A 24854-nucleotide genomic window follows, 5' to 3' on the forward strand; every position below is an offset into this window, starting at 1 on the left:
GAAAGAGTGCAATGTAGATTCAGTGCCACGGACTGCACGATGCAACCGTAGTAAACATTGCTGCCTCGCACAGCCAGGGTCCTGGGTTTGTTTCCTGGCTTGGATCACTGTCTCTGCGGAATCTACACCTTCTCCCTGTGCCTGCATGGGTTTCCTCTGGGTGTCCCGCTTTCCTCCCACAGTCCGAAAGACGAGCTGGTTAGGTGGATTGGCCATGCTGAATTCTCCTTCAGTGTTTCTGAACATGCAGACTGGTGAATTGTGTTGAATGCTCCTTCCATGGCCAACAAGTCCTGGTGTTGGACTTGAACCTGGGGCTTCTGGTCCAGCAGTAGGGGTAGTACTGATGAGCGCTTGAAATATCATAACATTCAATGATATGGGACAAGTGCAGAAAAATGGGATTAGTGCATCTGTAATGTAGTTATGGCTGGTGCAGAGTCGCTAGGCCGAAGGGCCTTTTCTGCATTGTATGACTCTATGAAAACTGCATCAAGAGGCCCCCCACAAAGAATAGTGGAAACCTCTCCCCATCACCTCTCTTCCTCTCCTCCCCCCCCCCCCCCCCACATCTGACCCCCAGTTGAAGCTTGAAGTCAATTGAAAATTTCAGAACTGAGATTGATACTTTTTTGTTAGATCGGGGTGTTGAAAGCCACTGGGCAAGGCAGGAAAATAGAATTGAGATACAGATCAATATTGGCCTCTTTGAATAGCTTGACAGTCTTGAGGGGCTGAATGACCTTTTCCTGCTCTATATTCCTAATTAAAGGTTCAGAGCCATACAAATGCTTCATATTTTTGTTGGGAGCACTGTTCATGTTCTAATTTTTTTTTGTTGCAGCTGTGAACTTGCACAAAGTCCACGGTACAATGAGCAACAGAAGGAAGCGATCAGCCCCAGTGCGGGTAGACGAGGAAACAAAGAAGAAGCTGAGCTGGAACATGGGTGACGACTTGAAGGAGCCACATCCAACTGATGCACTGGATGGCAGCAGTAATCTCTCAGCTGTGGGCGTGAGTTTCCCAGGGCACGGACAGGCAGACCCACTGCTGGACAGCGGTCTGAAACTGGCCGAGCCGCTGAATGTGTCTGCTGTAACTGAAGTTGAGGATGGGGAAAGTTCTCTTCTGTCAAGTACCATCACTCAGCTCTGTCTTGCTGTCTCCCCAGGCTGCTCGAGTGAAGAGTGGCGAGCACTGCTGGACGAATTCACCCTTGAGCTTCCATCAGGGCAAATATTTCCAGAGAAACTGTGCTCTCTTAGTATATGCTTAATGAAGACTGATGCTGATGATCAACTACAAGTTTCAGTCAGGAGGAAATATGATGATGTTGAGAGTGATGCCCAGGAAGAATTTGTGAGCTCTGTGAGAACGTCACTCAGTTATAAGATGCTGGAGGACATAACGTGGCTTCAGAAGAAGAACGTACTTGGTTTGTTCCAAAAGGACATCGAAGACGCTCAAACGCTGAAGGTATTTAGCTGTTCTAATAAAATGTTGTCTTGACTGTTGAGTCTTCCTGATTGGGTGAGTGTGTGTGTTTTTTTTGCCTTTCCTATTGGTGATACTCTAGTTTTGCTACTCACCAATTATCAGTAAAGGCTGAGGCAGGAAGCTCACAAAGTGGTGGGAAAGAAATCTTGGGCCTGATTCTCCCCCAAAAAATTCTTAGTGCTGAATTGGCGAGAAAAATGGTGTTATTCATGATTGTTCTCTCAGTGGGAGTTCAGACTCGAATCTCCCACACTCTTGTGCAATGCAGAGGTCACAATTCGGAATATCACTACAGTTTGGGGCACTGCCCCCAAGCTTATCAGACTGCAGCTTGCTGGGCAGCTCGATTGCTGGCACTGCCAGGATGCCCATGACCCAGAGGGGGGGGAGGAACCATACCCTGCTGCCTGACCCCAGTGGGGCCCTGATTGCCCTCCTTCACTGAAATTTATATTGTATTGAGAACACCTTGTTTATTTTAGTTGTGACTTACAGACCTTTTTGTTTTGCTCTGTAGATTGGGATATACCTTCTTGAGTCTGGTTTGAGTAAACCAGAATTCCTGAGTGAAGGAAGCTGCAGGATCAGAAAGGCAAATGCGTTGATGCAGAAACTCATGGAATACGTTTATGACTTAGCAGTTCCAGGTATAATTTTCAGAGTAAATCAGAATCAGGCTGGTGCAAGACCTGTTGCAATCAGCTCATTTTATAGATCATTTCCATATTTTCTCCCTTGCAACACCACTGGCTGCTGCATTTTTTTTTCAGCTTGCTTCATTCTGGTGTCAATAATGCTGCCCTTGATGTTCCTAGAGCTGATGTGCATCAGAAAGGAAGAACCTGCATTGCTCTAGCAACTTCTTGTGACCTCTGGAAATCAAAAAATACCTCACATTCAATGAAATCCTTTTGAATTTACTTAACAGTCTGCTACTGCCGTACCTGTGGCACACTGCCTCACAGCACCAGGGACCCAGGTTTGATTCCTGCCTTGGGTCACTGTCTGTGTGGAGTCTGCGTGTTCTCCCCATATCTGCGTGTGTTTCCTACAGATGCTCTGGTTTTCTCCCACAGTCTGAAAGATGCGATTGGCCATGCTAAATCCCCCCTGTCAGTGTACCCAAACAGGCACCAGAGTGTGGCGACTGGGGGATTTTCACAGTAACTTCATTACAGTGTTAATGTAAGCCTACTTGTGACACTAATAAATAAACTTTAAATCTTTTAATCTGTTTTTCCCGTTCCACTTTAGTCAATTATAACATCATATCCTTATAATTACCTCCATTTTAGGTTTGAAGCATGAATCTTTGACCTTCAAACTGAGTATGAAATTCTGTAATTTTATTGCTGTCTCCACGAGGTTCCTTTGTCATGAAGTTATCTTCATAGAATCACAGAACACCTACAGTGCAAAAAGAGGCTATTTAGCCCTATCCCGAAATGGGCACTAACCCGTAACCCCAGTATTTACCCTGCTAATCCCCCTGACACTAAGGGGCAATTTAGCTTGGCCAATCAACCTAACCTGCACATTTTTGGACTGTGGGAGGAAACTGGAGCACCTGGAGGAAACCCACGCAGACATGGGGAGAACATGCAAACTCCGCACAGACAGTTACCCAAGGCCGGAATTGAACCTGGGTGTCTGGCACTGTGAGGCAGCAGTGCTAACCGCTGTGTCACCGTGCTGCCCGTGTAATTCTGTCCAACCACTCATTACCAGGTCAAGAATAGTCTGCTCCCTGGTTGGCCGTAGAAAGTACTACTCTAAGAATTTGTGCCAAATACACTCCATGAACTGATTTTCCACCTTTGCCAATCCGACTGTCCCAATATAAATGAAGGTTGAAGTCACCCATGATTATTGCGATACAAACGGCAAATGCTGCATAAACTCAGCAGGTCTAGCAGCAGTTCTGCAGAGAGAAACAAAGTTAATATTTTGAGTCCATGTGGCTGTTCTGTAGAGCTGAAGAGGAATGAAGAAAGCATTACATAGTCAGAATGGAAGGTCAGGATAGGATAGAGCTAAAGAGAGATTGACAAGTATGTCATGGACGTAAGACAGAGGGGCTGTTAATGATGCCATTAAGGACTGAACTGCTAATAGTGGCATAAAGGTAAGAAGCGGAATGTGTTCACAGGGAACAACATTCAGTGCTCAGTGGGGGCAAAGGCAGCACAGTGGTTAGCATTGCCGCACAGCACCAGGGACTCAGGTTCAATTCTGGCTCCAGGTCACTGTCTGTGTGGAATGTTCACATTCTCCTGTGTCTGTGTGGGTTTCCTCCCGGTGCTCTGGTTTCCTCCCACAGTCCAAAGATGGGCTGGTTAGGTTGATTGGCTGTGTTAAATTGACCCTTATGTCAGGGTGAATATGTCATCTCCTGCACTGTAGGGATTCTGTGATTCTAAAGCTAAACAACGAGAGTTAGATTGTTGTGTGGGCGAGGGGTGGGGTTATGTTGGGCAAGCCAAAGGAAATGAAAAAAAGGTGGGGTGAGGCAGAGGGGAAAGTTCACAGTCTTGTTTTTCCTTTTTGTAACAAGGCAATTCAGGAACCCAAATCCAATGGATTTTGTGGTATTGGCTGGAAGCTTGCTGAGGCCTTTGTCTCTGCAGTCTGCAGATCTTCAGGGGAAGAACCTGTTTTCTCCCTCCATGTCCAATCAAATTATGTGTCACTCTATAAAACATGAATGAATCTGCGAAGCCGTGAATAATCCAAATTTAAGAAACAGTATGAACTGTTATTCCTTGAAATGTTGAATACTATCTGGAGTTCACTAAAGGGTTTTACAACATAGGATCTAATTGGTATGTTTGTGTGCTGCTTTCTCTCTTGGCATTCTCAGCTGGTAATTCTCACAACGTGAATATTTTCTGTAAATTTTATTCAGAAGTCTCAAATGTCACAGAAGAAGCTGATAAAGAGCGGGAAAGGGAGAATGTGGAAGAACTTTATGACTTTGTCCGGCACGCACATCAGCAGGAAGTCCTGTGCATTGAGAAGGTTCAGCACCCTCTGCTTGTCCCAACTCTCAGACCGTATCAGTGCCAGGCTGTCAGCTGGATGCTTCAGAGAGAGGAGTATCGTGCTGGCCCTTCAACAAGCAGTAAGTTTGGACTAAAGACAAATTTCCTTCAGAGAGTGAACATTATTTAGCATTTCTATGGTAATTTTCATTGTTTTCCAAACTTGATGGTTTCAATTTTTTATTTTAAAGTTAGAGTATAGAGTATCTTTTTAGGAGATTGAGGTGCTTCCTACTTAGTTATAGATAACCTTGCAACCCAATGTCATAACAGATTAAGCCTTACTGAGTAGTCAAGCATTGTTTTGTACTAGTAAGCGGTATGATTTTTCTAAACCTGTTTTCCCTCAGTACCGTTTAGGGTCCCTTTCCTTCATCTGATTCCTATCGTGCAGAAGGAGGCCCATCAAGCCCACAGACCACAATCCCACCCAGGTCCTATTCCCATATATTTACCCTGCTAATCCCCCTGGCACTAGGATCAATTTAGCATGGCCAATCCACCTAACCAGCACATCTTTGGACTGTGGAAGGAAACCAGTGCACCCGGAGGAAACTCACGCAGACACGAGGAGAATACGCAAATTCTACATTGACAGTGTCCCGAGGCAGGAATTGAACCTCGGTCCCTGGCGCTGTGAGGCAGCAGTGCTAACCATTGTGCCACTGTGATGCCCCGATTCTAGTAACATAATGTTCTATTTTCTCTTGTGTGCTTATCTAGCTTTCCCTTAAATGCAATTCATCTCAACTACTCCATCAGATAGCAAGTTCCACTCTGAGTGGAGAAGTTTCTCCTGAATTCCTTGTTGGATTGTCTTACATTCATGGACCATAGTTCTGGACTCATTTCCCAAGTGGAAACAACATTTGTGTCTACCATACCACACCCGTTGAAAATTTTAAGGACCTCAGTCATGTCACTTTGCAACTTTTCCTTTCCTATAGAAAGGAAACCAGCTTGTTTTGTCTTTCCTGATAGCAGGACTGCTAACTATTGTTAAAGTGGAGAAAGTGGATTAGCTCATTCACATGGAGTGAGGGTGATTGGCAGCTCTTACTGAGGGATATGGTTTTTAACCAGAATTCTGTGTGTTTCTTTTTGTTTTTGCTGCTCCTTCTCATTTAATGGCTTTCTAGTTCCCTCTTCCCCAACGCCCCAGTTTTTATGAATAAAACAAGGATGAGAAGTTTCTGAAATTTTGCAGATTTCTGAATTGACGCATGTGCAATCTGCCATTTAAAATATATATTCCAACCTTCAGGACTGGTATGGCCTTAAAACAAAATTCAACTCTGCTGGCAGCCCATGGTTATGAGGAGAAAGCAGGACTAGGCTATTGAATTGGATGATCAGCCAGGATCATGATGAATGGTGGATCGGGCTTGAAGGGCCAAATGGCCTCCTTCTGCTCCTATCTTTTATGTTTCTATGAGAGTGGGAACTGACTGCCGAGCTGTGATTGGAGGAGCAGCCAGCAAGGAACAGATGGAGTGCAGTCACAGATTCCATCTCTCCCACTCGGGCTCCTCCAGTTGCAGGTTTCCTCCTTCCCACCCTTGCAGCTCCCGCAAAGGCAGAATCCACGATCAGCAGAACAGGAGGGGGATCCCAAGAATGGAGCGGCAGGAGCAGTTACTCTGGCCAGTCCCACCACTATGCAGTAGATTTTTGGCAGCATTGTCATCTACTATTCAACATTTTCTGGGAGGCTGAGGAGAATAATCCAAAAAAAAAGAGAGGGAGCGTCCACCAATAACAAAGCCAGAACAGGAAATGTTTGTTCCCAGCTCTGCTCCATATCTACTCCCATGTCAGAGTGACTCAGCACTAGCTTGGCCTATTTGGGACTCTGGCACTATCCATGCAGTGGTGATGTGGACATGCTGACGTTGGACTGGGATAAACACAGTAAGAAATCTCTCAGCACTAGGTTAAAGTCCAACAGGTTTATTTAGTAGCAAAAGTCACCAGCTTTCGGAGCGCTTGCTGCCACTCACCTGAAGTGGTAGCGAGCGCTCTGAAAGCTTGTGGCTTTTGCTACGAAATAAACCTGTTGGACTTTAACCTGGTGTTATGAGACCTCTTACTTCCCATGCGCCCAGTGATGAAAGAGACTGCACCTTCAGTCTTCCAGGATCTGAGCACCCGGGGCCCACTCCCTCTTTGCTGGCAGTGCAGACCCACTCGATGTCCCCCCTCTCTTGGTCACCCATTTCAGATTTTATTTATTTGATCCAATCACATTGCGGCTTACTTGATGAGTTCCTTCAAGAGAGGTGGGAGACGGTTCATTCCATGACACAATTCTCACTTCAGTCTTAGATTTAAGACATTAATTAAAGAGTAATAATGCTGAGCGGTGTCTTAGTGCTATTATGTCACCACCATTGGTGCCTTAGAGCCTATCTATGTTGGCACCATTATCAGAACCATGCAGGTATTGACAGCTTTGGTGGTCTGATTGTGAATCTGCGTGGATGTGCCTGGGAATCCAATCCAGCCCAAACCTTAAATCTTCAATGCCCCTTACACTATAAGGAATCAGGCTGCCAAAAACCTGGTCAGCTTCTGTTGACTGCATTTATTGCCGTCTTTTTCTGCACTGCATTCAAAGTGTGACTGGAACCAGCAAGTGCGCAAACAAGCGATTCACATCCTGCAAGGGGTGGCACAGTGGTTAGCACTACTGCCTCGTGGTGCCAGGGATCCAAGTTCGATTCCCGGCTTGGGTCACTCTCTGTGGAGTCTGCATGTTCTCCCCATGTCTGCGTGGGTTTCCTCCCACAATCTGAAAGATGTGCTGGTTAGCTGCATTGGCCATATTAAATTCTTCCTCAGTGTACCCAAACAAGTGCCAGAGTGTGGCGAATAGGAGATTTTCACAGTAACTTCATTGCAGTGTTCATGTAAAACTATTTGTGAAACTAATAAATAAACAAACTTAAATTTAAAACACACCTTTGCATTCCAAATCAAACTCCTCAAAATCCATAAGTGTAAGCCAATAGCATTTAAGGGGAAGCTCGATAAGCTTACAAGAGAAAATAGAAAATTATGCTAATAGGGTTAGATGAAGGAAAGTTATGCATCGACCCAGGCACTATAGTAGGACGGTCAAAAGTGTGAATTTTTAGTTGAAAGAATAAAAGCATGAGTATCATTTACACTTGCTGTCCACACAAGATGCAGCTGCAGAACATTTAATCGATTCTTTGTCTTTCTTCATCCTCATTCTTTGCCATTCAACTCCATCATAATGTTCAATGTAACGAAGCAGTTTGAAAAATTACAATTGTTTCCTTGTAGAAAATGCCCTCCACTTATTGTGGAAAGAAATCATCACGAAAGATGAGAAGAAATTATATTACAACCTCTACACTGGCTGGTGAGTATATGTTAATCTCTGGAGCATTATTTTGGTGCTGAAACCAGATTTGTCAGCCTAAGCATGGTGGCCTTTGGGGTCAGTATTCAGAGCTCTTTTGTGATGGGTTTTATTACTGTAACAAAGAGATTAGGGTTAACAATCCGTCCACATCTAAGGTCCAATCACCTTGTTCACTGACTGTAGACTTTAAATTGGACTCTACCATATCTTGGTTCTTTACGCTACTGATAATAGCTTTGCTGCTTCTTGCTTTCTGCCCATGTCTCATTTATTGCCCCTATCCAGAGACTTGAGTGCTTTATCTAGGCCGACCGTCCCCCCACTGCAGCACTGAGGGGATGTTGCACTGTCAGAGCTGCTGTCTTTCAGACGAGATGTTAATCCTAAACTTCAACTCTCCCCTACAGCGTGTGCAAAATTTTGCGTGACATTAATTTGGAGGTAAACATAGAGTTCTACTCGTTGTCCCGGTCAGTATTTTTCCCTCAGCTGCCATCACCAGAACAGATTATCTACTTCCAAAAGAGGAAATGCTGGAAAATCTCAGCAGGTCTCGCAGCATCTGTAAGAAGAGAAAAAAGCTGATGTTTTGACTCAAAACATACCGTTTAAAGGGTCACCTGGACTCAAAACGTCAGCTCTTTTCTCTCCTCACAGACGCTGCCAGACCTGCTGAGATTTTACAGCATTTTCTCTTTTGGTTTCAGATTCCAGCATCCACAGCAATTTGCTTTTATCCAGATTATCTACTTTATTGCCTCATGGCTGTTTGTAGGATCTGGCTGTGTGCAAAACAGCTGTTGTATTTCCTACCTTGCAGCAGTGACTATAAAAGGGTGGCACAATGGTTAGCACTGCTGCCTCACAGCTCTAGGGATCTGAATTCAATTCCCGGCTTGGGTTGCTGTCTGTGTGGAGTCCGCATGTTTTCCGCTGTGTCTGCATGGGTTTCCTTTAGGTTTCCTCCCATAGTCTGAAAGACGTGCTGGTTATGTGCTTTGGCCATGCTAAATTCTTCCTCTGTACCTGAACAGGTGCTGGAGTGTGGCGACTAGGGGATTTTCACAGTAACTGCGTTGCAGTGTTAATATAAGCCTAGTTGTGATGCTAATAGATAAACTTACTAAAAAAAAAAGTACTTCAGTTTGGATATCTGGAGGGGCATGAAAGAAGGTATGGAAATGCAGTAAAAACAATTGCTGCTGGGCAATGCATTTGTAGGGATTGACGCAGTTAATGTTTCAAATTGGTGATCTTCCATCAGAACTGGAACAAAATAGAGCTATGATAGGTAGGGAAAGTGAAGGACTGTGATAGGGTGGATGGCAGGAAAGATTAAATAACGAATGGATGATAATGCAAGCAAAAGTGGGCAATGATAGATCATGTAAAGAAAAAAGATCAATCCAGCAAGGTCTCTTTTACACTTAATTTTCTTTCTCCTTTTTTTTGTCTTTTTTCTTCTCTCTCTTAATGTGTCACTATCTTTAATCTTTCTATTTTTCCCTCTCTTACACTCATGAGCTGCTTCCAGTGCACTCTCCCCTCCCTGCTGACTTCGCTTAACCGCTGCTAATGCCCTTTTTCTCCTTATTTCATGTCTTTTTATTTTGTGTCTTTGGAATAATTGGGTAAGAACTGACTACAAAGTGGTACGCAAGACAGGAATCTCTGCTCACGCTAAACAATGTGAATGAGCCTCTTGTTGCATCTGCAGTGCCTGGCAAAATAATCCTAGACTGCTTGTTGCTCCTAAAATGCAGCCTGAAATTGACGATCATTATCCAAACTCCTGAGTGTTTCCAGACCAAATGACATTCATTCCAAGTTATCTCCAGTAGTGTTTTAAAGGAGCAACCTTCAGTTAAATTGAGCTGCCCCCCGCCCCATAGTAATTGAATAATCTGTTGTGCATTTCTTGATTTGATTTATTATTGTCACATATACTGGGATACATTGAAAAATATTGTAAATATTGTTTCTTGTGCACTGTACAGACCGTTTATAGGGTATGTAGGGGAAAGGGAATAGAGAGGGTGCAGAATGTAGTGTGTAGGGTGTAGAGAAAGATCAACTTAATATAAGGTAGGTCCATTCAAAAATATAATGGCAGCAGAGAAGAAGTTGTTTTTGAGTCAGTTGATGCATGATCTCAGATTTTTGTACCTTTTTTCTGATAGAAGAAGGTGGAAGAGAGTATGTCCAGGGTGCTTGGGGTCCTTGATTATATTGGCTGCTTTTTGGAGCCAGCAGGAAGTGTAGACGGAGTCAATGGATGGTTTGCTTGATGGACTGGGCTTTGTTCATGACCCTTTGTTGTTTATTGCAGTCTTGAACAGAGCAAGAGCCATTCCAAGCTATGATACATCCAGAATGGATGCATTTCCTTCGCCTCTACTTTCTCAGGAGGCTTTGGTGGGCTTTCTTAACAATAATATCGGTGTGAAGGGACCAGAACATGGTCTGTTGAATCAACAGCCAAGCAATTATCTGATTAACCATGAGCAATGATGTCTGAGATAGATCCTTTGATTTCTGTATGAATGTGGAATTTCTGTGTTGCTTGACCCGTTAGCTCTCTGCTCTCAATCTGTTTTTAGCATAATCCGTGAGCGCCCTCTACAAAGTGCTGATTGGCCCGGGGGAATCCTTGCGGATGAGATGGGTTTGGGGAAAACTGTGGAAATGCTGGCACTCATTCTGACCCACACACGCCAAGAAATGAAGCAAGATGCTCTGTCGCTCCCGGAGGTACAGCCCACTATTCGAGTGTATTGTTTATCTGGATGCTAGGATTGCCAACTCTCTAGGAATACCCAGGAGTCTTCAAAAATTAAAGATTAATCTTCTGGACAAACACAGGAGAATGATCATAGAGGCCATTAAAAACAATTGTATTTTTTAAACAATTTTGTTGGATGCTTTTTGATAATTAGTTATGAAAGTACTTACATTAGGGTCAGAGGATGACTTTTGTCTGGGTGGAATATTTGGAGATGGGATATATCTGATTGGCTACCATACTGGTTATGCTTAAAAGGCAAATTCTGTGGAAACTGAGGTATCAGAGAAAATAGCATACTAGGAATAACCTAAAAAGAACTTTACTGTGGAGAGTAAGACTCTTAGCAGGGTGGTGGAACAGATATAGAGATCTTAAACAAGATCTGTGGATAGAACAGACCAAGACAGATGAGTTTCCAGATTTTATACATCCAGGAAATTGATATAACACGGGGAAGTAATGTTGAATTTGTGAAAAACATTGATTTGGTCAGTCACTGTACTACATGTAGTTCTGGCACCCCATTAATGGAGGATAGAAGAACCATCGAAAGAGGAAAGCAAAGATTGACTAGAATGATACCAGGTCGCAAACTCGCGATTCAAGTTGTGTCATGTATTTTCCTGCCTATTTCCCTGTTTCAACCTGTGATGGGTGAGACCTGCATTATCCAATGCTGTAGAGGTGACACAAAGATATGAAGGCCAGTAAGATGTGAAGACACAAGGAGGCCACAAAACCATATAGGTAGGTTCAGGAAATGGTCAAAGACCTGGCAAATGGAGTATAATTGTGGGCAAGTATGAAATTGCCCACTTTGGCAGGAAAAAATTTTTAAAAAGCGTGTTAAGGTTTAAGTTCATTTATTAGTGTCACAAGTAGACTTACATTGACACTGCAGTGAAGTTATTGTGAAAGTCGCCACATTCCGGTGCCTGTTCAGGTATACTGAGGAAGAATTTGGCATCGCCGATGCACCTAACCAGCATGTCTTTCCGACTATGGGAGGAACCCACAGTCTGAAAGATGTGCTGGTTAGGTGCACCCGGTTGAAACCCATGCAGACACAAGGAAAACATGCAAACTCCACACAGATAGTGACCCAAGCTGGAAATCGAACCCGGGTCCCTGGTGCTGTGAGACAGCAACGTTAACCACCGTGCCATCCCTTATCTAAATGATGAGAGATTGCAGAGTGACCTAGGGGTCCTAGTAATTGAATCACGAAAGGCTAATAAGCAGGTACAGCAAGTAATTAGGAAAGCTAATAAAATATCATTTATTGCGAGGGGAATTGATTACAATAGTAGGGAGATATACTTCAGTTGTACAGGGCATTGGTGAGACTACATCTGGAATACTATGTACAGTAAAGAAGGATGGAAATGTATTGGAAATAGTTCAGAGGAGGTTTACTAGACTAATACCTGGATTAAATGGGTTGTCTTATGAGGAAAGGATGGACAGGCTAGATTTATATCTGCTGGAGTTTAGGAATATTTGGAGGTGGGATATCATCCACAAAGCTTCCAGATATGTGTCCAACCAGCTGGCAACTTGATTAAACATATATAAGATCCTGAGTGGTTTTGACAGGGTGGATGTGGAGATGATGTTCCCTCTTGTTGGAGAATCTAGTGTCAGGGGCTAATGTTTTAAAATAAGGGGTCACCTGTTTTAATACAGAAACGAGGACAGTTCTTTTTCTGAGGGTTGTGAACCTTTGGAACTCAATAGACAGTGGAAAGTGTCTTTGAATATTTTAAGGTCGATAGATTCTTGATAAGCAGGGAGGTAAAAGTTACCATTAGTAGGAGAGACGAGGATCCTCAGAATAAAGGATGACCCTTTAGAACCAAGATGAGGAGAAATTTCTTCGGCAAGAGGATGGTGAATCTATGAAATTCATTGCCACAGCCTTCTGTGCAGGTTGGGTCATTGAATGTATTTAAGACAGAGATAGGTTCTTGATTGGTAAGGGGATCGAAGGTTATGGGGAAAAGGTGGGGAGAATGGGGTTGAGAAACTTATCAGCCATGATTGAATGACAGAGCAGAGTCAATGGGCCAAGTGACCTAATTCTGCTTCTATCTGCTATGGTCTTATGAAAGATTATCGGGGTAGATAGGAACGTCAACTTAACCAGCCCTAAACTTATTGAATGGTGAAGCAAACTTGTAGGGCTGAATGGCCTAATCATGCCCCTAAGTTGTACATTCGTATGTAGATACGAATGCTCCTGCAGTTACTTATGTACTAGTCTCTGGATGACCCTTTGTCAATAACAGCTCGTCAGTTATGGAAATGTTGATGGGTGAAGAACTCGATCCCTGATGCACTAATACAGTTCTCCCTATGGCATTGAAAGCCAAACGAAACAATTAGGTGACTTGCCTGATACTGGATGCTTGGCACTGTCAAATTCATTTACATTCATGCAACAATCAGGTTGCCATTGTAGATTGTTGGTGTCTGCGTCTTCCTTGGTGCTGGCATTAGTATTGCAAAATTTCAAGGTGGCTTTTAGTGTGATCTTTACTGTATTATATCTGCCCGTCATTTTTACAGGGAGAGGTTTGGTGAACAAACCTTATTTTGTTTATAAAAGATTGCAGGAAACATAGTTAAAATGAGAAAGAAATTATGATCAAATCTTCACTGATATTGTGCTTCTCTTACTAGGGGAAATCTGTAAATTATTACATACCACCTTCACCACCCGCAGCCTCTTGTAAAACAAAAAAGAAGAAAACTGAAGTCAAACCAAAGGAAAAGATGAACTATCCTAGTAAGTACTTCCTTTATTATTATAGCGCAGGACTGAATTGGCGACTAAAGAAACAACATTTGCACTCCGGAGCGAACCCCATCTGCTGGGAACACAAATCAGAAAAGCTCTCCACTGCTGCTGCCAGTTCTTTTTAATGAACATAAAGTTGGAAGCCAAATTGGTAGAATTTATTGTACAAAAATAAGACTTGCTTTTATACAACCATTCTCCAGATGTTCCAAAATGCTTTACAGCCGATGAAGTACTTTTGAATTGTGCTCATTGTTGTAATTTAGGAACTGTGACAGCCAATTTGAGCACAGCAAGATCCCACAAACAGCTATGTGATCATAACTCCCAGTGAAGCCAATATATTACAGCATGTAATGAAAAAGACAAATGGAATGTTGGCGTTTACTGCAAAAGGCCTGGAGTATACAAGCCGAGAAGTGTTGTTGCATGTAGGGTGTTGGTGAGACCACATCAGGAGTGTTGTGTCCAGTTTTGGTCTCCTCCTTTGAGGAAGGATATGGTGGTATTGGAGGCAGTTTAGAGAAGGTTCACCAGATTGATTCTGGGGATGAAAGGGTTGACGTATGAGGAGAGATTAAACGGTTCACCCACATCGGGTGAACCAAGTCATGGTCCTCAAGGACAGCTCAGCACAATGGGTAAAGAAATTTGCGGAGAAGAGGCTTGGCCATTATTGGTTATTGAAGATTGAAAATGCATGAAGAGAAGGCTGAGAAGAGATTTGATTGAAGTGCTCAAAATCGTGAGGTGTCAGGACAGAGTAGACAGGAGAAACTGCTCCCATTGGTGGAAGGATCGTGAACTAGAGGCATAGACGAAGGATAATTTGCAAACAGTGCAATGGCAGAATGAGGAAAAGCTTTTTCCTGCAGCAAGTTCAGGTCCAGAACTCACTGCCTGAGAATGTGGTGGATGCAGGGTCAATTAAAGCTTTCAGAAGACAATTGGATCATCACCTGAAAAAAAAAAGGGAAAAGGTAGAGAGCAAGGTGAATTGCTCCTTTAGAGGCCGGCACAACCATGGCAAATGGCCACGCGTGCTGTAACTATTCTATGTAACCTACGTACAGTAGCTATCTTTATTTGTAGTAGGGAAAAGTGAAGGGCTACTCAAAACCAAACATTTCTGTGAACCCAAAGTGTGATTCCCAGACACAGACAACAAGATAGAACTGTTACTCAACAGCTCAGCTGTGAGGCGCACACATTACATGCCCAATCTATCTGATTTAAGCGGTAAATAGATAAGTGTGAGTGCTTTACCATTCGAGAACTACCCCAATTTCCAGCATCCAGGGCGTCACAGTAGTTAGCACTGCTGCCTCACAGTTCCAGGGACCCGGGTTCAGTTCCCGACTTGGGTCACTGTCTGTGTGGAGTCTGCACGTTCTTCCCGTATCTGCGTGGGTTTCCTCCGTGTTCTCCGGTTTCCTCCCACAGTCCTAAGATGCATTGGCTACACTAAATTGCCCCTTACTGTCCTGGGATGTATAACTTAGAGGAATTAGCGGGATGAATATGTGGGCTTATGGCGATAGGGCCTAGGTGGGATTGTTGTCATGCAGACTCGATGGGCTGAGTGGCCTTCATCTGCACTGTAGGGTTTCTATGAAATTCTATGATTCTCTCTGAAATAACCAAACCTTCCAGTGCTGGAGACTGTACATTCTGTGAGCTCTTTGCTGTAAATGGATAGCCGACTGTTCCAGAGTTCAGTGATTAGCTGCACAACTTTGATTCAGCCACCTCATGTTGCACTACATCAGCAAGAAAGATTAATGAGACAACATGAAAGTCTTACATTTCAGTGATATCCTTCACAGCCATAGGATATCCCCTAGCTCTGAAAACAACAGACTCGAGAACAGCTTCTTCCCTGCAACCATCAGACTTTTGAATAGTCCTATCATATATCAAGCTGATCTTTCTCTTCACCCTACCTGTAAGTGCAAGACTACATCCTGCACCTTTTTCCCTTTGTACTTCATTAATGGCATGTTTTGCCTGTATAGCGCACACTGTATCCCAGTACAAAAAACAAAGAACAGTATAGCACAGGAACAGGCCCTTCGGCCCCCAAGCCTGCGCCGATCATGATGTCTGCCTAAACTAAAACCGTATGCATTATCTGACGATAAATCAAATCAAATTGAACCAACTCTTTGCAGCTATTTTTGAAGTGCCATCCTGTTATAATGTAGGAAATACACAGCCGAATTATGCACAGCAAACTCCTGCCAAGCCAGAATAACAATAGTCCAATAATCTGCTCTGGTGATGTCAATTGAGGGATAAATCTTTTCAAAGTTTGTGTGTTTTTAGAAGATTTACTTATCTGTTTTGACACTGTCCTGGCAACTTACTGCTTGATATACCATTCGCTCCACTGTCAGAGTCAATAACTAGAGGTCATAGATTCTGAATCATTGGCAAAAGGCCCACAGAGGGGAAATTAGATTTTTTTCCCCTCAGTGTTGTTGTGATCTGGAATGCTGTGCCTGAAAAGGTGGTGGGAGCTGATACAGTAAATCATTTGAACAGGAACTTGAGCACAATTAACTTTTACAGGGTTACATCCAAAAGATAGGGCTGCGGACTAATCGTGACTGCTCTTTCAAAGAACCAGGCCAGCGACACCAGGCTGAATGGCCTCTTACAGTGCTGTGATTTTTCTTAAAAATCTATTTTTTATGTTCCGTGAAGAAACTTGAGAATTGAACAGAAGGATCAAGATGTGAAGGAGGAAGATGAAAAAGTGAGAAATGGCGAAGAGTGAAGCAAGCGTGTTAAAGTAAGCGTGAGAAGTGAGGGAGGAGAATGAAAGCAAGAAGTGAAAGGGGAGGTTGGGAGAAAAGGTAAACCAAGAGGAGTGTGTAAGAGAGAGAGAACGTCAGTCTGAAGCAAAGGAAGAGGTGGAAACTTAAGATTCGTACCTTAGTAGGCTTAACTGACATTTATTCCTCTTTTATAACTGCCATTCTTTCCATAATCTCCTTTCTCCCACTGCCCCATATCTCAGCCCTTGCCAATGCTTTCTTTTACTCCCCTCTGATCTCTAGTTCTCTCAGACCTGCAACCTCCCTGAACCTTTCAACTTGACTTTGAGCATCCCTATTCTTTCCACAAAAAGAGCTGGCATAATCTTTCAAATCGCTGTGTCTTTCTGCAAATTCTCCCAGGATTGTTTCCAAGGCTAACCAACTGAAACTTATCCCAGACACAATTTCAGATTGAGCCTCAAGCTCAAGTCATTACTGTTAGATTCAGCACTCCCTCAGTTCTTTTCAGGCTCCCTCACACACTGTGATCCCCACTCTTTGCTTCTCGCATACGTACCCCACCAGTCATTCTTCAGCCCACCTTTCTCGATTACAGCATCTTTCTGACAGACTTTCTTATTGCCCTCTCATTGCTGTTGTCTTTCATGTTTCTGCCTAAGTAATGCTATTGTGCACATCTGTAAAAGAACACATGCAGGAGACTCCCAAATGTTGAGGAAAAGGGATAGAAGGGAGGAGAGATTCTGTGAATGTGAGAGAAGGAAGAGAAACAATTGGGGAGAGCGGTACAACATCAATTGAAGTGTGACCTAACCATAGAGTCTGGGAGATCACCTTTATGTTATAATGCATGGTTAATACTGCTGACATAAAAGATTGTTCTACGTAATTAATATGTTGAAATCAAATTTATCACACTATGTCCTACTCTGTCTCATTCTTTTGCAGGACTCAAAACAGTGCAATGCCTTGTTCCTATAGTCTTCCCTTTACATGCATATTCAACCCAGGTTTAGCATTACTATTTCTTGATGTCCATTGTTTTTGTTTTAACTGTTTCCAACCCAATGGTCCCTACACTGTGGAGCTTTACTGGTCATTCAGCTTTTCTGAAATGATCAAACTTATTCCCAGTTTCATTCACCATAATAAGGTCACAGGAAATAAGAGCAGGACTTCTGGTCTATAAACTATGCTCCACCATTCATTAAGATTGTGGCTGACCTGATTATGGCCTTAACTCCAATTTTCTGCCTGCCCCCTGAACATGAACTCCCGTGTAGATCAAAAATTTGTATAACTCAGCCTTGAATATATTCAATGACCCAGTTTCCAGAATAGTCTGGAGAAGAAATGGTAGCACAGTGGTTAGCACTGCTGCTTCACAATGCCAGGGACCCAGGTTCAATTCTGGCCTCAGATCACTATATGTGTGGAGTTTGCACATCCTTCTCATGTCTGGGTGGGTTTCCCCTGATATGTGAGTTAGGTTGATTGGCCATGCTAAAATTGAACCTGGTGTCAGGGGGATTAGCAGGGTAAATGTGTGGGGCTACAGGAATAGGGCCTAGGTGGGATTGTGTTGGTACAGGCTCGATGGGCTGAATGGCCACTTTCTGTACTGTAGGGATTCTATGATTCTAAGAGAATTCCGAAGAGAGAAGAAATTACCCCTCATCTCCATCTTAAATGGGAGATCCCTATTCTGAAATAGTGCTCCCTATTATGTTCTTACATTCTATTCTAGATTCCTCAATGAGAGGAATCATCCTTTCAGCATCTACCCTGTCAAGCCGCCTCAGAAGCTTCTATGTTTCAATAAGTTTGCCTCTCATTCTTCTAAATGACAATGTGTATAGGCCCAACCTGCTCAACCTTTCATCATAAGACAACTCTTTCATCCCAGGAATCAGCCTAGTGAAACTTGCCTGCAAATATATACTTCCTTAAGTAAGGAGACTGCAGGCCAGATTTTTGCCATTGGTGAAAATCTCCAGTTTTCATTTGGAAATGAATCTCAAGGTGGGAAGCTTGAGATGGGAAATATCCCAACTTGGCAGATGTGTCCTTATATAAATGGCCGTTGCCATTTTCATTCAGTAGAGATGGGAATGGATTAGGTCAGGCCTGCTGACCTCAGAAGCAGTTTGAGTGCAGCCACAAAGGCATGCAATGTCTGGCAATCTATTTCTGTTGATGCAGTTTCCAGATGGCCTCATCATGAATGTTTGTTGCACTGCAGGGCTCACTAATGGATTAGTTCAACAAAGGATTTGTTTACAAAGACTGAATTGGAGTATTTGCTTAAATTGATTTGACATTATTATGAGGTTATAAGTTATACTTTAATTTTTTTTTAAATGTCTCTATGTTTGTACAATGGCATAATGATCAGCACTGCTCCATAGCTCCAGGGACCCGAGTTCAATTCTGGCCTTGGGTGACTGTGTGGAGTTTGCACACTTGCCCCGAGTCTGTGTCGGTTTCCACCCACACTCCACAAATGTGCTGGTTAGATGGATTGGCCATGCTAAATTGCCCCTTAGTGTCACAGATGTGTAGGTTAGATGGATGGTAAAAGTGTGGGGTTACTCAGAAAGGGCAGGGGGGAGAGCCTGAGTAAGATACACCAACAGAAAGTCAATGTAGACATTATGGGCTGAATGGCCTATTCTGCATTGTAGGGATTCTATGATTATGTGGACAAGAATAAGAGGTGAAGTGAGATAAACCTTCTGTTATTTAAACTATGAATGGCTCTGTCCAATTAACACTTTTATAAGATTGTAAAATCAATAGTTTTTTCCAAAGAAGATTTTTGAATGGATTTTTTTTAAAGTCCATTTCTAATTTGCCATTATTGTTATATGGCTTGTTGTTTCTACTGTGCATACTTGGTAAGTGGGCACGGAGGATGGAAAGAGGGCTTGGAAGGGGCACGGGTAACATCTTTTAGAAATGCCATTCAAAAGATTCTGTAGTCATAATTTGGCCAAGAACTCCTTTGAGAGACAATGAATCATAGGTCTTCGAGAAGCAGGCTTGACCCCATGAAGATTGTGCAGGGTTGTGGTAAAGTGGTACGGGGATGTAAAATACCTAACCCCAAAATGGGACTGAATTGGTCGGGAATTTTAGGTGTGAGTTGCTGGCACCAGGAATGAGACTGGAAATGTGGAATCCAGCCTTGCCCATCATTCCTAGCGATTGCCCAACCTCATGAAAATCTGGCTCCAAAACTTCAAATCGCGCTCCATGGGCGCAAAGAACCTTTATTTATCTAGCACCTTTAATGTAGTAAAACATACTAATTAGCTTAAAGGAGCATTATCAGGTTATAATTAACACCGAACCTCATAAGGAGTTATTAACTTTAAAGTTAATTTATTAGTCATGAGTAGGCTTATATTAATATTGCAATGAAATTACTGTGAAAATCCCCTAGTTGCCACACTCTGGCATCTAACGAGCATGTCTTTTAGACTATGGGAGGAAACTGGAGCACCTGGAGGAAACCCATGCAGACGTGAGGAGAACCTGCAGACTACACACAGACTGACCCAAGCCAGGAATCGAACCCAGGTCGGTGATGCTGTGAGGCAGCAGTGCCAACCACTGTGTCACTGTGCTGCACCACGGATGACAAACAGTTGACAAATAACTTACACAAAGTGGTAGGTTTTATGGAACAGCTTAAAGGAAGAGAGAGGCGTGAAGAGGCAAACAAGTTTAATGGCTGAAAGCGTGGCTGCCAGTGGTGGAGCAATTAAAATCAGGAACGCTGAAGAGGCCAGAATTGGAGGAACTTGAAGATCTCTGACAGCAGTCTGACTGGCGGAGATTACATAGATAGGAAAGGGGAAGGCCAAAGTGGAATTAAAAAAAAAACAGGATGAGAAAATTAAATTCAAAGCGTGGTTGATGAGGAACGAACCAAAGATTGTCACAAATTAATGGTTTGCTTTATACTGCTGATTGCTGATAATGCCTTCAATTTATGCACAGGCCTACGAGTAATGCTAATCGCCGCTATAAAGGAAATGAAGATGAAGAAGGCAACTTCTGTCAGTGCAATGTATAAATACATCACTGCTACCTACAAGTATGACATTCAGCGGAATCGCAATCTAATCAGGAAAACCTTGGCCAAACTTCTTGCAGAACAAGTGATTGAACAGGTCAAAGGTCATGGATTAGCTGGGTCCTTCAGGATGGGAAAGAACTACAAGGAACAAGTGAAAAGAAATGGATCGGAAAAGCAGGTATGGTCTATTTTAATTCACAGAGTGTTTCGACTTTTAAACATAGGAACAGGAGACAAGGCCATTTAACTCCTCAAGTTGATCCCTGATCTTACTCTACAGGCAGAATTTTCCCATTTCACCCACCAAGGGAATCGTAGCAGGCGGGACAGGACCACGCGAAGGTCCTTTGACCTCGGGTGTGATTTTATTGGGATGAGCACAGCCAGAAAATCACACCCTACATATCTGCCTTTACCGCATGTCCCTTATTGGTTAACAAACTTTTATCAATCAATCTCCGTTTAAAATTAAAGTTGTATCACTTACTGTTTCCAGAAAATTGTTTCAGGATTCTGCCACTTTTTTGTTACATAGAATCCCTACAATGCAGAAGGAGACCATTCAGCCCATCGAGTCTGCACCGACCACAATCCCACTCAGGACATATTCCTGTAACCCGTCATGTTTACTCTGCTGATCCTCCTGACGCTGGGGTCAATTTAGCATGGCCAATTCACCGAACCCACACACCTTTAGAGTGTGGGAGGAAACCAGAGCACCCGGAGCACACCCACACAGACATGGGGAGAATGTGCAATCTCCACATAGACAGTGACATGAAGCCGGAATTGAACCCAGGTCTCTGGCGCAGTGAGGCAGCAGTGCTAGCCACTGTGTTGCCCTATTAAATTCCATTAAATATTACCTTATTTTGAGTACCTTATTCAGTTAAATTAGCCTGTGGAGTCCAGGGGCTGGATTTTCAGATTTGTAAATGCCCAATTCTGGGATTCACCCTTGCATTCCAGGTACCGGTAATTTTCACCAGTGTAGGATAGTGTTAAAGGGTAGCGAGCCCACACCATGCACTCCCAACCTGGTCAGCACTATTGCAGAGCAGAAATCTCACAGCTGCTTGATTTTCATGGAGTCGCGCAGCTTCTTTATGACCTGTGGCTCACGGTGCATCAGATGAATCGTGAACCAGAGTTTGGATTTGGGAATCTTGAAAGCCAAGATCAAATGTTCTTCCTCATAATCCCTTTAAGCTACCTCCACAGCTCGTTTATCCCCATGCACCCAATATGGGCCTTTATAAAACTTCTAAGACCTCAATTTAATGGGATTGAGGGTTATAGATAGGCCTGGTAGGTAGGGATATGATCGGCGCAACTTGAGGGCCGAAAGGCCTGTTTGTGCTGGAGTGTTCTATGTTCAATTAGAATACAGTATTGGGCTCCATACTCTGGAGAGGATATTTGGATCTTAAGAGTATAATTTGGGTTCACCAACATGCTGCCAGGTCTGAAAAACTCCTACTATGAAGAAAGGCTTGAAAACCTGGTCTTTTTTCATTGGAACAATTCAAATTTGGGAAAATAAGAGTGTTTAAAATTATGAAAGTGTTGACAGGGTGGATAGAAGCAGATTGTTCGAGGAATCTGGAATGAAGGTCCGTAATGTAAGAGGTTTGGAACTGAGGGCTAGGGAAATGTCTCTGAGTTGAGAAGCTGTGGAATTCACAATCAGAGTTAGTGGTTGAGACAGAAACTATGCCAATGTTAAGTTAAATCTGCTGAGTGGATGAAGGAAAAGGAGTTGAAAGAATATGGAAACAGGATGGGTAAATATGACGAGGACTATTTACTCACATGGAGATTAAATCCTGAAACATAGAAACTAGAAGCAGAATGGCCCTTGAACCTACTCTGCCATTCATTATTATCATGGCTGATCATATTCAATTTCCTGATCTGCCCCTCCTTTCTCCATACCCCTTGATCCCTTTAACCCCAAGAGCTATATCTATATCTTTCTCTGGTAATGAATTCCACACATTCACCACCCTCTGGGTGGAGAAATTTCTCCTTTCCTCAGTTCTAAAAGGTTTACCCCTTATTCGCAAACTATGACCCCTAATTCTGGACTCCCCTGCCATTGAGAACATTCTTTCTGAATCTACCTGGCCTAAAATTCTAAGTTTCTGAGATCCCCTCTCACTCTTCTAAACTCCAATGAATACAACCCTAACCAACATAGTCTCCTCATGTGACAGACCTGCCATTCCAGGAATCAGCCTGGTAAACCTTTGTCTTACTTCCCCTAAAGCAAGGACATCCTTCCTCATACAAGGACACCAGTTGGACTAGTTAAATTCGGTAGCCTGCTTTTGTGTTATTTCTATGCATTTCTGTGTACATATTGGGCAATTTGCAGGTACTGTTTTACTTGATCTCTTTATTTCTGCTTAGAAACCAAGCCCTGTGAAAAATGTGTTACATATTTTTCTAAATAACGAGCAAGAAGTGAAAAGAGAAGAAGGTGACACAACTCCGAATGCCACAGAGCCAGACAAACTATTGGCGAGTGATACTTTAGTGTGTCCTGTGGAAAATGAAAATGATTGTGGAGAGACTGGGCAACACCAGAATTCAATAAAATCACCTGAAGCATCACAGGGCTTTGACTCAAAACAAGATGAGGTGGCTATTGGAGGGTTAGAGAGGATTTCATCCGGACAAGGGATCACGGAGAATAATGCAGTCAATGAAATAAGAGAGAGTTCTGTTACTCCACTGCAGCTAACGATAGGGGATGAAAGTTCCCCAAAGGTCCTCCAGAGAGAAGATCTGGATGTGATCCATCCTGCTAAAATGGCCCTTCCCTTTAACAACTTGAAGTGTCATTTTGAATGCATTTGTGGAGAGAGTGGACTGGTCGATTATAAAGCACGGGTGCAGTGTCTGAAATGCCATTTATGGCAACATGCGGCATGTGTCAATTACAAGGAGGAAGACCTGAAGGTTAGACCATTCTACTGCCCACACTGTCTGGTCATGATGCCACCTGTGCCCACCTCTGCCACCCTCATCATTTCACCCAGTTCTATCTGCCACCAGTGGGTGGATGAAATTAACAGGCATGTGAGATCTTCTTCCGTTTCCATCTTGGTAAGGAATCCTACAGTGAAAAATAAATAAAACTAGTGTGAGTCTTAAATGTATGGTTTTCATTATTGTTATCACTGCTTTATCCTTTCACACTTGTTAGTTCTCATGTTAGAATTATCCATCGGGAGGTAGCAAAGAACAATTTTTCTGTGAGCACTTTACTGAGTGCAGCCTTGGAGTGACACCGCTGATTCATGGTGACTCAGGCCTGGCTGTCAATCGCTTTGCAGTGCATTTAATCCAAGAAATGATCTTGAGGCCAAAGATTGGGTGGTAAATGAGTTTGTTTCTGTGTTCCAAGTAGGCTTACATTAACACTGCAATGAAGTTACTTTGAAAATCCCCTAGTTGCCACACTCTGGCACCTGTTTGGGTACACTGAGGGAGAACTTAAGCACGGCCATTGCACCTAACCTGCGCGTCTTTCAGACTTCAGATTTCAGAAATCGGAGGAAACCCACAGAGAAAACATACAGTCTCCACACAGACAGTGACGCAAGCCGGAAATTGAAGCCAGGTCTCTGGCGCTGTGAGGCAGCAGTGCAAACCACTGTGTCTCCTGTGATGTCCCAATCACACGTAATCCATGTTGTCTTTCAAGTACAATATCCTGATATCCTTTCAGTATTTAATCTTGTTGCATTAAAATCTATGTGACCGAAAAATCTCTACAACAAAGTAAATTAACTTATTTTCAAAAGATGTTTAGATATTTGCATCCATTCTAATTATTGTGATTAGTTCTTGTGCTAATTTAGAGTACTTTAGTTCTTTAAAGCAGCATCTGCATTGACAATTTTGACTTCCCCCTCCACAGGTGTACCAAGGAGTGAAAAAGCATGGCTTCATCCAACCTCATGCCCTGGCAAAACATGAGATAGTCATCACGACATACGATGTGCTTCGATCGGAGCTAAACTATGTTGACATTCCTCACAGCAACAGTGATGATGGACGTCGATTACGTAAAGAGAAGCGGTACATGGCTATTCCAAGCCCATTAGTTGCAGTGGAGTGGTGGAGAATCTGTCTGGATGAGGCTCAAATGGTGGAATGTGCCACTGCCAAGGTGAGAATGCAGATGTTTAAGGCTTATTTATTAGTGTGACAAATAGACTGACAGTAACACTGAAATGAAGTGAAAATCCTTTAGTCACCACGCCCTGGCCCCTGTTTGGATATACTGAGGAGGAATTTAGGATGGCCGAAACACCTAAAACAGCACGCCTTTTGGTCTGTGGGAGGAAACTCACACAGACACAGGGAGAACGTGCAGACTGCATTCTGACACTGACGCAAACCAGAAATTGAACCCGGGTCCCTGATGCTGCGAGATAGCAGTACTAACCACTGTGCCAC

At 43.1% G+C, this 24854-nt stretch overlaps 1 protein-coding gene across 4 annotated transcripts in view; it reads left to right on the forward strand.

The window, feature by feature from the left end:
- The window catches only part of shprh (SNF2 histone linker PHD RING helicase), a 75294-nt gene that overhangs the window by 3767 nt on the left and 46673 nt on the right, over positions 1-24854 (forward strand). For all 4 annotated transcript variants that reach the window (XM_080191935.1, XM_080191938.1, XM_080191937.1 and 1 more), the window contains exons 3-11: positions 845-1479; positions 2018-2147; positions 4406-4621; positions 7851-7929; positions 10533-10683; positions 13400-13505; positions 20306-20562; positions 22797-23495; positions 24313-24564. In XM_080191935.1, the coding sequence (XP_080048061.1) occupies positions 874-1479; positions 2018-2147; positions 4406-4621; positions 7851-7929; positions 10533-10683; positions 13400-13505; positions 20306-20562; positions 22797-23495; positions 24313-24564 (2496 nt within the window). In that variant the 5' untranslated portion in view covers positions 845-873. The remainder of the gene's footprint in view (positions 1-844; positions 1480-2017; positions 2148-4405; positions 4622-7850; positions 7930-10532; positions 10684-13399; positions 13506-20305; positions 20563-22796; positions 23496-24312; positions 24565-24854) is intronic.

Source organism: Carcharhinus amblyrhynchos, chromosome 7 (genome assembly GCF_965287045.1).
Source record: "Carcharhinus amblyrhynchos chromosome 7, sCarAmb.v2.hapA, whole genome shotgun sequence".
Classification (NCBI taxonomy): Eukaryota; Metazoa; Chordata; class Chondrichthyes; order Carcharhiniformes; family Carcharhinidae; genus Carcharhinus; species Carcharhinus amblyrhynchos.